This window comes from Thunnus thynnus, chromosome 3 (genome assembly GCF_963924715.1).
Source record: "Thunnus thynnus chromosome 3, fThuThy2.1, whole genome shotgun sequence".
Lineage (NCBI taxonomy): Eukaryota > Metazoa > Chordata > Actinopteri > Scombriformes > Scombridae > Thunnus > Thunnus thynnus.
The window spans coordinates 27,853,392-27,867,569 of record NC_089519.1 but is presented as its reverse complement, the minus strand read 5'-3'; the positions used below and the strand labels follow the sequence as shown (position 1 = coordinate 27,867,569).

Below are 14,178 nucleotides of genomic sequence, written 5' to 3'. Positions count from 1 at the left end.
TGGAAGCTCATTTATGCCAGAAAAATAAAAAATAGATGAAAACTATGCATTATAGTTTTTTCTGTCTATGTCAAAAATAAAAATAGGCTAGCACAAGGTATTAAATCAAAATTGTAAGATAAAATTTAAAAAGATAAGGCAAGGCAAATTTATTTATATAGCCCAACTCAACACCATCATAAGCTACAGCCTCACAATCTCAACATTTTCAGTAAGGTAGTATTTAATGTTGTTGTCTTCTGCATCACAGGTGTTTCTATTTCTCTGGTAACTCAAATCAAAGTGTATATGCTCGCCTCTTATTTTTTTTCAATCATAAAACTCTAAGCAGGGCATTATCCATGTTTGAATGAGGGCCTCTTAATGAGTATTTATAACATCTGTGAGCTGATGGGAAAATGACAGGGTGGTGGCTGTCTCCACATCATAAGAACCAGGAGTGAAGGTTACCAGCAGTGAAGGTTAGGATCACACTGGCTGTGTTGCTCAAAAAGTCGCACATTTGAGAGAATGTATTTTTCCCAGAAAGTAGAAAGTATTGGATGGTGCCACAAATGCATCAGATTTACAGTGTGACCTCCTCAACAAGATTGAGGACCTGGTGGATCAACATCTGGATAAATCACCGTCATCTCAGTCTCACCAAGTTGTTTTTAAAGGTGCAGTGTGTAGGATTTAGTGTCATCACCGGTGTTTGGTTTGTCCGTTCTGGGCTACTGTAGAAACATGTCGGTGCAACATGGTGGCCTCCCTAGAAGAGGAGCCGCTCCTACGTAGATATAAAAGGCTCATTCTAAGGTAACGAAAACACAATGACTCTAATTTTCAGGTGATTAAACACCAATTAAAACATACTTATGAATATTATATTCTATTTCTGCCAAATCTGTGCCGCTAGATGCCACTAAATCTTACACACTGGTCCTTTAACTCACAAGGATGATTTACTGCATGTGACAAATCCACAATATTAAAGTTTTTAAAACCAAACGGCAGCCCACAGAATCACAGACGTCTATTGCTGCAGCATTTTAAATTTGAATCTTGGTTCAGACGGCATGTGACCGTCAAAACACATTTGGGGACAAACGTGAGCATAATGTCCTCTATGAATAAGTCATTATTTGACTGTTCAGTTCATTTCGACAAACAACACAGAACGAGTCTGTACAAGAGAGAGGACACACATTAGGGGGTTAATGAGGTTAACAATCTCTTTGCAATCTGTAGTGTCAATATTCTCACTGTGTCTGTGCTCACATTTCCATTAGGGATTAACCATGCAGACTAATGAACCTAAATGACACTGGCGCATCGAGAACTAACTGTTCCCTGCATGTTGAGTCTCTGCAGAACTGGTATGTCTTAAAACCAGTTTGTCAGAGAAGCAACTGTTGGATGTGAAATTCACAATTGTAATGTAATTATTGACTTTGGTCAACCTGCCAGAAAACTTTGACTTCTTAAGTCTTCAGAGCAGTTTATTTATTCCTCACAAAAGAAATTATACTCTATTTTACTCTCTGAAAAAGTAGGATAAGGATAAAGATGACTCGATAAATGTATGACAAAAGTCAAACAAGACATTCACCTTAAAGGAGCAAGGAACTTTCATTTTGTGTTGATTTTGGAGCCCCTTGTGGACAAAAGCGGTAGTGTTTCCTGGAATGAAGACTGCATTTCCCATGAGCACCACTGCCTAGTGTTATAAAGATCTTGGCCGGCATGTGCTAGCTTTGTTTTGGAAGCAAGTGAAAGAAAGACGCAATACTATTTTCTTTTTTAAACACAGCTGTTTGCAGGATGCATAGTGATGAGGTAACATATCTGTTTGTGGCTATGTAAGATTAATAATTGTAATATGACGATGGTGAAGTAAAGATAACTTTCAGTAGCATTCATACACCTCGGTTACATGTAGGCTGTGTTTACACCAAATCCGGCAATGTCGCACCTTCCAGCAGGGTTGTGCGGAGGTGTGGGTGTGTTTATTTGTGCTTTAGAACTTAACCAGAAAATAACGTTTTATTTCTGTGATTCACTGCTTTGTTCTCGCTACCGCTGCTCCCTCTCTTCATTCACTCTCTCTCTCGTCGTGCTCACTCAGTTCACTCGTGCTGTCTCTCTTTTTCTCTCGGAAAACCAAGACAAGTCTAACTTTACTTTTAACGTTATCAAACAAAGAAAAATCTCCTCCCCTCGTCCTAGTAACGTCTTTGTACTCCCTCATGCTACAATGCTACATGTAATCGAAGGCTCTTCCGGTCTGCGTTTCTTCTGATTTTGCGGGGAATCCGACCTGGGAGCAGGCATTTAGGATAAACTATATAGAAATAGCGAATCTTCTCGCTGAGGGTCTCGTTTACTGATGTAGATCGTATAGAGGCATCATGACACTGTTTCATAACCAGTAAAAAACTCCTTGTAGTTGCGTTAATGATAGACCAGCTATCCACAAGAATAGAGGAAGAAACCCATGATCATCATAATCATGGTTTGCGTAAACTCTTTAAGGACCACAAACCTCATTTTTAACTATGGTGAAAGCTCTTCACCTCAAGAGATTTCACAACGATCTAAGCAGAGTAAATTCTCCTAAAGCATATTTTTTTCTAACAGTTTATAGCCTTAAAGGACCATTTTGCCGATTTTATCTCTAGCTATCCAAATTAGGGATATAGTGTGAAAAACACCTGCAGTTGTTGCCGATGTTCTCTGTGTCTCTGGGGCGCAGAGCACCAGTGCCGTCGTTTGACGTGTACAGTGACGTAGCGGGGGGAAGGAAGTACTACAGGCCTTCAAGTGGTGCTTTCAAGGACGGTCAAAGGTGGGTCTCCTAAACACTCTGCCTATCATGTTACGTCAGGGAAAAGCAGACATTGAAATATTATATTACTAACTAGTGATGACACAGCATGATACACAGCTGAATATTGTGCTGTGGAATCAGATGAAACAGAGGGCGGAAGGACCACCAGAGCTACGTCACAGTGGCAGTGAAAAGAGAAGCCCTGCAGCAGGAGAAGCTTTGCAGCATCGACTGGTGACCATTGAACGCTGTGTGTTGGTAAACCTGACTATTTTTTGACAGTTTTTAACCCCTTCATCTACAATTGTTTCCCAAACCAGACTGAAATGAACTCTGGCAGCTCTGGCTCTGGCTTGCGTGTCAGTAAGTTTGCATTGATCCACATAACTGACTCCAGTGCGCCATTTGTATTATGATCTGTGCACACTGATACGATATATCCAGACTTCTGAATGAAAATAAGCCTCAGTAAAGAGATATAACACTGTTTACTAACTTTGTCTCTCCTTACCTGCCACTCTGCTGGGAAACGTACTCACCCTGTGTTCAGCAAACACACCGTCAATAGCTGATTGGATGGGACATGCACAATGCATTCTGGCTGTTGTAGGATTCCCTTATAAGAACAATATGGGGAATCTAGAGCCTTATTCTCAGTTTTCTCTAGTCATAGGGCACCAATTTCAAAAATAATTGCATATATCTACTACATAGGTGACCTAGTTTTAAGAAATCATCATATTCACAGCAGTGAAGTTTCCCTTTAAATCTCAGTTTCACCATAAATGCTGCTTTAAACCTCACAGTGACCTCTAGTAGCAGTTAGATGACAGAGCTGAACTTCTCTTAAGACAAAACAGCCTCAAAGTGTATAGAAGGTAAATGAGGAATGAGGCTAATTAACAAACTTATTAGACTCCAGGAGCAAAAAGTGAAGGTGATTTCAGTAACACCAGTCTACTTCATTTAATTGACAACTTTGAATAAATCCTGATTGGTGAGTTTTGATAATACAAGACCAAGCAAAACAAAAATGAATCAAATACTTGTTTGATCAAACATTCCTGGCTGACCCTTTATAGAGTCCCATGAGTGCACTTTCCTTCATAGTTGCATTTGTAAATATTAACAGGTACATGTGTCTTGGATAGAGCTGGTGTACCATGTTTTACTTTTTGCTGCATGATAAAAATGCTTCCACATGATCAAACATCAAAAAACCTGATCTACGAAAGTGCTAATACACATTGTCAGTACAAATTATTTTCCCATTTTGGGGTACATTATGCTCTCCATTTACAGATATTATGATGTATTGTAGATCATTATTGTGCTATTTATTATATCCTGCAGAATTTCACACTGTAAATCATTTTCCATTTTTAGCAAATGATCTTGACAGTATTATATGAGCAGGATAGCAGCCCTAACTGGCAGTTAGAAATGGACTGCAAAAAAATGAAGGTTAATTCAAATTCACACCAGTAAATACTCATTGCTTATTTACTTGCCAGGTCAGGAACTTGTTCAGACCTGGATATGTGTATTTATACACACGTTTACAATATAACGTCATCTAATCCTGTTGGCTTCTAATGTTCAATGTTTATTAAGAGTGTGTCAGACACACAAACTCAGCTGTTCCTTTTTGGGCTGTAGTTTGACATGTTTTTATTACACTCTATAAAGGTATTTGTTATTTTGTTCACTGCCAGACTGCCAAAGACTGATGGAATTTCACATATGACCCCTTAAAATCCACCTCCAATGTCTACATGTTTAAAGGTTTTTCTTGCTCTTGCAAATTCACAGATTTTCACTTATTTTTTGGATCTAGACAGCTGTTAGGCTGTTTTGAAGAGTCTTCAGTTGTCCTCTGGATGTAATATTTCATGACTGTTATTGTTGAGACATATTTTATGTTGTGTGTTTTATGTTTGTCTGTACTTGATGTTGTTGCCTATTTTGGCTACAACACTTAAAAAAGATCAATTTGATCTCAATGAGTTTTGCCTGGTAAAATAAAAGGTTAATAAATGTTTTCTTTTGGATCACAATTACTTATATTATTGATGATTAGAGTTATCACTATCGCACCTAAAAGACCTGAAACATGATTAACTAGGAGATGTGAACGCTGTTTGGTCATTATATGTAATTCCTGATGAATTCAAATAATGTTCAATGAAGTATGTAAAAACATAAATGACTTTTTCAATGCTTGTGCATAGTCTGCATCTACCTTGACTTCTACTCAGCAAACTTATAAGATACAAAAGCATAATTTTGTTGTTTTTTTCTATTGTTAGACTGGAACAAGGTGCTTTCAATGCATAAATGTAGATGACAAACGTTGTCCAGTATGGTCAAGAGATACAGCAACTATCGAATGCTAAAGAGATCATCGATGTGTGCGTCTATGTATTTCTCTCTATGGCTGTAATCATGTCATCACTGATCAGTCAGGGACAGCAGAAGAGATGCTTCCCTCTATGATAAAGAACCAAACACTAAGACAGATCCAGGTAGTACTGACTTTGAATGTTTATTTAAAGTTATTCCCACTGCGCACCCCCTCCCTGTGTGAAAGCCTAGTCTGAAAGGAGGAGGATACAGGCCACTATAGCGCCACATCAGCACATTTACTAACAAGGCTACTTGTTTCATCACAACACCTTTGCCCACCACTGGTACGGCACTCTGTGCTGCCCTGTGATAACACACTAGCATGGTGAGGCTATTTGAGAAACAACCCCCAGATACAGTTCCAATAAGAGATGGGGCTCAGATTAGAAACCGAGTGACTCCAATTAATCAATAGAAAAAAAGGAGGCAGTTTTACTAAATATCAAGTTCCACAGAGAAATAAAAATGGGGCGGATGGTAATGAGAGACAAAGAGAAAATATTTAATTGAAAGTATCGTCTCTTGTTCCTCAATGTGGGTCTGATCCGCAAGGCGTGCTTTGATGATGTCACTAGGGTTGAATGTTGAGGCTCAAGATGAACCCCAAGATTCACAGCGTGGTCGTCGTCCTCCAATCAATGACACAGTTCTTCTCTCCTCCTTCCACACAAAAACGGATGGACTGAAAGACAGAGAGAGGACGAGTTAAATACAGATTGAGGATGTGTGTGTGTGTGTGTGTGTGTGTCGTCTGAGTGCTAATAACAGAGATAATTATTCAGTCCAACTATGAGCCACGACATACAAGTCAACTTGAATGTACATTGTTCTATAATGAGATGAATGTATAAAATTTAAATGATTTGTACCTTTATATTGTGTAAAATCATGTTGAATATTGTTTTGTATCAAATAACTTTCTAACCACATTGTTATTAAAAACCAACATAATTTGTTCAAAGTAGATGAAACCTCCAGAAAAATGTCCAGTAGGTTAATAAGGTAAGGTTAATAATGAACCTTAAAACTACTTTAATGCATTACATTGGACATTTATTATATGAAATTTTGCAGATGTTTGCCAAATCTGTGTATGTAAATATCTGAAAAGGGGATATTGATTTCAGCCATATGACCCAACCTTCATTTATCTCTTTTAATTTGAATTAATTTAAACATTGGATTGGCAATGATCTGACTAATTTACAGTGTATAAGTGCAACAAGCTGAGCTCTGTGCTCCAGCAGGTGTCTCCTAAAAATGCATCGTCACTCTGATCTATTGTTGCCCTCAGTGCTGTAAACTAATCTATTGTTAAAACAAAATGGAGGAAAACTAGTGAGCTGTGCTGACTGGAGAAGTGATGTGTGGAAGCACTTTGGATTTGGCACCGTAGATGGAAGAACTGTGGATAAAGGTGAGTCTGTTTGCTGCCTTACAGAAAAACACAGCTTATCACTCAGGCAGCCGAGCAGGAAACTGAACATTAATTCCACAACATAGTTTAGGATTAGGCTACGTGGGCTGAAAAATTTGAGTTGGTTATCATTAGTTTAAACTTCTCCTGAAAAAGTGGCTGTCCTAATCATCAGCAAGAGGCACTGATGCACCAACAGTGGTTGTCAGGTTTCCAATTCACAATACAAGACAGATGCTGGTTGAAACCATCTCATTTTCCCCTCATGTTGCTTTAATGATGCCAAAAGATGATGCAGATTATGTGGAATCGCTAATAATTGTGTATTTTTATACACACACGAGAATAAATTCAGATGTTATGCAATGAATTTGGCTTGTAAAGGATGACCCGAGTGTTACAGGATCTCATAATAGAGCACAGAGAGGATCAAACTGGCGGCAGACTACACAATAAAAACACTACACAAAGTTGTTACAATAAATCCTAATTGTGTGCTGGAGCTATCAGACTGTCTGCGTGTGAGCGTCACCTGCGTAGGGGACTACAGATCTCCAAGGGGAATGATTTCTTCGTTGATAAAAAACTCAATGGTCTCCTCCTCCCAGTCGTCCACATTGCTGTCCAGATCATCAGTGTCCACTCCTGGATGACAGAAAGATAATGTCAGTGGTGTTCTTAATTCAAGATAAAGACTGTGGGGGGGGGGTACAAAAGAGGAGGGGAGTCTCACCTGCTCTGAGCTCGAGGCGGAGGTCCTTCTGTTCCAAATAGGTCTGCTGCGCTGCCTCCCTGTAGAGGCGGTACTCCTCCATCATGGCCCTGCGCTTGTCCACCAGCTCCTACTCACACAGATAAAAAATGTTCAGCTTCGTAACAGACTAATTATGCTTCTGATATACAGCTTGTTGCATTTTTATTACTGAAATATATTAATCATCAAGTCTCAATAAATTATGAAAAAAACCGTCTCTATGGACACTGCAATTATGCGACAAAGTGATTTGAGAGCTTGTAAATCTCTTCACAAGAGACATTAAGATGACTGCACTCACAAATTAAACTGTGTTGCTAGCTTGTTTGATAAGCCTGAGGACAATTAGCAAAAAAAATGCACTAAAACGCACACAAATGAGGTAGCAGAAAGAGCCTAAATAGTTGTGAGAGCACCATTCCTCAAAAACTCCACTATATTCAGGTCAACTATAGATGTGAACAGCCTGGATGAGTTAAAAAAAAATATTAGTCTAACCTTAGAAGCCTTTGACTGGCTCAGACGATCCTTCTGCTCAAAGATCTTTGAGTATTTCTTAAGGTCCTTCTTGATCATCTGGAAAAGATGGAGGGATAGTTATTGGAAAGGAAGGTTGCACAGCCACAAATCAAATAACAAAAAAACAATATCAAGTATGTGTTGTATGAATACACATGATTGTTGCAGCTGTGAGCCTCAGATCAGAGTTAGAATCAGGAACTGCAGTGCAGCTCTCATACGAGGTGTCAGAAAAGTTATTTAGTTTGTCATCACTGGCTCCCCACACACACACACACACACACATATATAGTATGTATAGATAAAATGGTACCTTGATCTGATCTACGCTGAGCAGGGTTGGAGGTCTTGGCCTCCAGAGCAGCTGACAGAAGCGATCCCTGTTGTTCTTCTGAAGAAGACGGCCTTGGAATGTCCACAGCCAGTATGCATTGTCCACCTACACACACACACACATAAAATAAAAATGGAGGAAAGATGTGAGTGAAGGACAGGACGAGCTAAGCGTGAATTTGCACATGGAACAGACGAGTATCGCTGGTATGACGGTGCGGCACGAACCTTGTGGCTCCACCAGGAGACGGAGGTGACGACGTAGCGACCGGTCGGATCCCACTCCACGTCAGAGGCCATGTAGTGCTCGGCTATGTTCATCATGGTGCAGTCTGATGTGTCCACAAAAGCAAGAGCTCCGTTCATACTGCACACAGGGAGGAAAAAAAAAGGAGAAGGTTATACACACATGAAGGCGTTCAGACACACACAACTGCAAATGTGTAACACTGTGAGCCTCAGATCAGAGTTAGAATCAGGAGCTAAGCTCTCATACGAGGTGTCAGAAAAGTTATTTAGTTTGTCATCAGCGGCTTCTTGTGTCCTTCACTATCACACATACACACACACAGATAAATAAAACTGACCTCCTGAGTCCAGCCAGCACCAAGAACTGTCCCTGGGGGCTCCAGAAGATGCTGTTGGCCTGCTGCTTGTCAAACATCTCTGTAGAAGACAAAGTGTCACATTCAGTTGAGGTTTACAGATGCCAAGATGGTTTGAGAGACACAAGATGTATTAATTAGAGAATACGTCTGTCTGATCGACTTACTGATGAGCTCGATCTTGCCGTTGTTTTTGACATGATAGAAGGAGGCGTTGATTCGGGGAGACTCTCCGTGGAGGACAGCGAACTTGCTGCCGTTGGGTTCCCACGCAAACGCAATGATGCTTTCTGGAAAAACAAAGACGTGACAGATAACAGATGAGTTTCTTTCTTGTTTCTATGGGAAACAATCAGTTACTTTGTGTGTATGTACATATATGTTCTTACCCTTCATCTCCACCACATCAACAGGAACCTGCTTCTCTCTCATGCGGAAGATTTCAAAGTTGGTGACCACCCCCTGAAAAATACAGAAAACTACATTTAGCATTTGATTTTTTTTTGCCACGCCAGGTCTCTGCTAGTTTCCCCGTCTTCATCTCCCTCAGCGTACCTGCGTTCCTTTAGGAGTCCTGTCCACTTTCACGCAGAGATAATCTCCATTTCTCTGCCAGTGCAGTTTGCAGTCAACAACGTTGAACAGATTGCGGACCCGGATCTCTTGGCGGGAAGGCAACTGCATCAGAGTCACTCTGGCTGGGATGTCTTTGTCCTCAGGTACCCAGAATGCTATGATGTTGTCACCAGGAGACCATGAGAAGTCCCTGTAGACACAAACAGATACTGGTCAAAATCTCCATACTGAACACTGACACTACAGAAGATATATAATGAAGAGAAAACCATAAAGGACTCTTACTTGATTCCAGTAATCTTGAGACTCTTCTTGTCGAGCAGGCCCATAGACTAAAAGCAGCAGAAGCACAGTTTTAGTGTCACTTGAACACTTTATATAAATATAACTGCATGTTTTTTTTTTTTTGGTTAAATCATCTTACTGGAGTCTCGTAGATGCTCAGCGTGTCTGGAGTCATCCTAGCAAAGAACTTCCCATCGTGGCTCCATCTGAAAACAAATTTGAACCATTATAAGACATTCAAACACCGCAGGAGAAACGAACGTGACAACGACATTGCAGCGAAAAAGATTTTAGACAACGAACAGAGTGTACTGACTTGAATATGGGCCAGTGTGCGGAGCTCTCGCAGTGGAAGCCTCTCTTCTTCTGTCCGGTCAGAATGTCCCAGATGATGATGGCCTGTGGGTCCTCCTTGGTGTCCATCAGTGGGCTGAAGGTCACAACATACCTGGAAGACATCACGACAGTTCAGATAATGCACATTTCATCTAACGATATCCGTCATTTAGACCACTTCTGTATGTCTTCAGCATACTTTTTCTGTACATGTAATACCCTTGTCGTGCCCATAAAAACACACAATACAAGAAGATGTAATGCAATGTTATTTATTTCTATCAAATAGCTAATAAATGTTTCTAAAGTGGACAAGAGCTGCAACAATTTGTTGATTAATCAATTAGTTTATCGTCAGAAAATTAATCGCCAACTATTTTGATGATGGATTAATCCTTGAGTCATTTTTAAAGAAAAAATGCTTAAATTATTTGTTTCCAGCTTCTGAAATATGACCATATTCTGGTTTCTTTAGTTTTCTATGAAAGTAAACTGTAAATGTCAACATTTCAGGTTGCATCTTGGGCTTTGGGAAACAATTTCTGACATTCTGTAAACCAAACAACTAATCCAGAAAATAACTGACAGATTAATTGATTGTTATAGCAGTTACAGCATCATTGATTACCTCTCACATGGTGAGAAGTCGATGAGTGACACGCCCTGATGGCTGAACCTCTGAATCTGCTTGAACTTCTCGCCACCCCACAACGCGATGCCACGCTGATGGAAGGTGGCCAGGTAGGTGCCTTTGGGAGACCAGCGCACGTATGTCTCTGTCCAGCGCTGCAGGGAAAACACAGACACTTAGTTAGTCTGCAACCAACACTGTTCGATTATATTTAATAAAAACCTATAAGTCCAATGACTTACTGCTCTCTCTTCAGCTGTGATTGGCTCCTTAGCATCATTGGAGAAAATGGCTGTCCTCTCTCCAGCTTCGTAGATCACACTGTACTGGTCACGACAGTCTGGATCCTCGATCCAATGGCGCATATTACCCTGGACAGACAAACGTACAGAGTTAATAGAGGCTACAACATACGAGTTGTACTGCTGTGGGGTCTTATGGGGTCAAAACCAAATTCATGGAGCACAATCAGCATGTTTAGTAACTATTTAAGATGAAGATAACGGGGTTGGTGACCATGAACACTCACAAAGTCTTTGAAAGGCTGCTTCTCTGGAGTTTCCCACTCATCACTGATGTTCATGTACCTGCGAAAAATTAGCAATAAAAATAACTCTTCCTGTCTCACAAACATACAATCTTCGCATCTGTCACATTTGTTAGATATTGCACACTTACTTGTCAAAGTCGGTGAAGAGGTTGACCCTGAAAGTATGCTGTTTGTCTAGTTTGTACCCATCTGCGTTTTTCACCGCCTCCAGGGCCTGGGTGGGAGCAGCATACTCCAAGAAGATGTATCTGCATTAAAAATTTAGTTTGTTTTACATCTTAAATTAAACAATAAAAAGGAGTAAGCAGACACGAAAGAGACAAAATGCGTCTGTGATACAACAGGATCATACCCTTTGGTCAGGCCATCAGCCTCGGGATAGAACTCAGTGGTGATTTTGCCGAACTTGGAAAAGATCTTGTGTATGACGTTCTTGAGCTTTTCCAAACGTTCTGGTCCCACCTGGGGGACGTTGTCCACCACCACCACCGAGTCTATGCCGTCAGCCTCCTGGGGCTTCTCCCTCAGGATGTCATCCAGAAGCTCTGCAAAGAGGAGAAAGGAGGGCAGGAAAAAATTAGAAAGGCCAACAGCAACATTGGTCACTTATCTGATATGTATGTTAGCCTGTAATTCCCAATTCTTACTGTCATCAGGATTTTAATGGAAGGTATCACATTTTATCTGTCAAAATCTCATCCCAGCGGTGGTACACTATGATAAAAATAGTCACTCATAGCTTAATTAGCTCAAATTTAAAAAGTGAATGATAATTTGTAACCAGTCACCAGTTTATAAAAGGTACACCTGGCTGATAATAATACAGTTTAACACAAGAACTCCTTACTTTAATAAGGTTATAATGTTCAGGTTTTGTTGAAACTATTTTAGAGAGGAACTGATTCAACTTTATAGTGATTTTGGAGGCTGTAGATTGTGGTGCCGTTGAAATGTTCTACATTATAGAGAGAGGTGTTTCTAATGTTTAGTCCTGCCTCTCTGATATAAATGGGATTGACAAAAAAGCAGAAATACATCTCAGTGTAATATAATTCAGTTCAACAGCACCATAAAATACAGCCGCCAAAATGACCATAAAGTTGACTCAACACCCCAATAAAAACAGTCTCAACAAAAACTGCACATTATAACCATGAAGGCAGGATTTGTTGCAGGGCTGATGTGTAAGACTGCATTCATTTTTAGCTAAATGACCTAATAAACTGCCAGCGGAGTATTAAAGTCCACCTCAACTCAAAAATGAGTGTTGCTTTTTGTTCCTTCAGTTGAATGTTTGAGCTTCACTGTTCAGAATGACGCATGTGCAGAGTTTGACACTAGAAAGCTGTTTTCACATTCATCTGCTGAAAGAGGAAAGTTTCTCTGCGCTCATCTTAAATCTGAGTTAAAGGTGTGTACCTACGAGCATATGTGTAATCATAACTAGTCTGCAAATTGTGGACCAGAAAGGAAATTAAAGGACAAGTTCACAATTTTTCAAGTCTGTCTTAAAACAACAGTCAGGTGCCCAAATGAACACTGAAAGAGGGGTTTCCTCGCTGTAATCATTCCTCCTGTTCATACCGGCAATTAAAAGATCCCTTTTAAATGTGTTTTCAATGTGAGTGAAGGGGACAAAATAGTCTCATCAAGTTGATATCTACCACATTTAAAATCTTTCTAGTTTCAAATTCCCTGTTTGTGTTTCCCTGTTGAGCTGCAGTGGAAGTATAATAACAAAAAGAGGGACTTTGGCACTAAAAAGACTGTAATATTGAAAGATATCTATTTGATTTGACTTATTTGGACAGCTGAAGCTTCATATTAGCTTAACATAAACTGTTAAGTGCATTATCAAGGGATCTTCTACTGATCAGTATGAACAAGAGGAATGATTACACCAAGAAAAACCTATTTCAATGTTTCGTTTGGGCTCCTGGCTGTTGTGTTAAGACTAATTTGAAAAACTGTGAACCCGTCCTTTAAGGATTTTAACTAGATGTATTTAACTTTTCTGTGGGAAAAAACCCCCCAAAACATATCAACCTTTTTTTTCCTTTTTTTAACAGCAGATTATTTTTGTATATCCTAAAATCATGTCCTGAGGGGATCATTAAGCATTTACTCCTCCTGCTGGGAAATTTCCAGAAATCCCAGATGTCTGTTTAGGAGAGTACTGATACGAAATATCAACAAAGCAGCCTATTAAAGTGGAGCATTATAGTGAAAGTCGTGCCATTTGTAACTGTTACACGTTTTATCTGCAGGGCTGAGAGCTTTGTGCAGCCAACTCCCCTTCTTAACTCTGGTTAACAGCTGCTTCATGCAAAACCACAGACTGCAGGTTTCACCGGCTCTAATAATCCAAATAGAACCGTGAAAATGTTTTCTGTTAGCTGCTCCTCTCTGGTTAGCTGTTGAAACTGTCTAAATGACAGCGACAAGGCCACCGTGAGTGTCTGTCTGGGTGAGGCTTCAGGAGGCGTGATGATAAAACCGTTAATGTGATCTGATGTTAGGGATACTTAGAAGGAAAATTGTCGTGTTATTGTTAAATTTCTACAAATTACACCTTGACATCTAGATATGTGTGCCTAACAACTATTAATTACTAAGTTCCGGAGGGCAAAATGACAAGCTAGCTAGCTAGCTAGCTTTATAGCATCCGTGGTACCGCCGCCCGTTAGCTGCAGGCCCTGAAAGCCGGCGGTTTTCCTGCTGCCGCTCACCCTCATCCTCGATGTCATCCACGAAGTCCTCCGGGTCGCTGAAGGAGGGCTCCTCCTCTTCGTACTCGGGGTCATCCACCATATCCACCGTATCTTGCATTTAACAGGACTACGAGACGGATTTCTCGCTACAACGGAGCAAAATTGAAAAAATTGAGAGGCTGACGGTCCTCGGCCGGTGCGGCACCATGTGCGATTACGTGAAAAATGGACGATGCAACGGAAACG

At 40.3% G+C, this 14,178-nt stretch overlaps 1 protein-coding gene and 2 non-coding genes across 3 annotated transcripts; all 3 read right to left on the bottom strand.

Annotated features, from left to right (window-relative positions):
* Positions 1-5,329: 5,329 nt before the first annotated feature.
* On the bottom strand, positions 5,330-14,166 carry eif3ba (eukaryotic translation initiation factor 3, subunit Ba). The gene is made up of 19 exons (XM_067585142.1): positions 13,951-14,166; positions 11,574-11,766; positions 11,350-11,469; positions 11,201-11,258; positions 10,914-11,042; positions 10,669-10,826; positions 10,021-10,152; positions 9,844-9,910; positions 9,705-9,751; positions 9,399-9,609; positions 9,233-9,305; positions 9,011-9,133; positions 8,826-8,904; positions 8,467-8,605; positions 8,219-8,344; positions 7,885-7,962; positions 7,366-7,474; positions 7,165-7,277; positions 5,330-5,897 (listed from the first exon to the last, which is right to left on the bottom strand). Exons 1-18 carry the CDS (start codon positions 14,048-14,050, stop codon positions 7,177-7,179), a joined length of 2,043 nt encoding a protein of 680 aa, XP_067441243.1. The 5' UTR covers positions 14,051-14,166; the 3' UTR covers positions 5,330-5,897; positions 7,165-7,176.
* LOC137180665 (small nucleolar RNA SNORD60) lies at positions 8,078-8,165 on the bottom strand. Its single transcript, XR_010928037.1, has one exon. It is a non-coding gene; the product is annotated as a small nucleolar RNA SNORD60 (small nucleolar RNA).
* Positions 8,692-8,773, bottom strand: LOC137180667 (small nucleolar RNA SNORD60). Its single transcript, XR_010928040.1, has one exon. It is a non-coding gene; the product is annotated as a small nucleolar RNA SNORD60 (small nucleolar RNA).
* Positions 14,167-14,178: the final 12 nt, after the last annotated feature.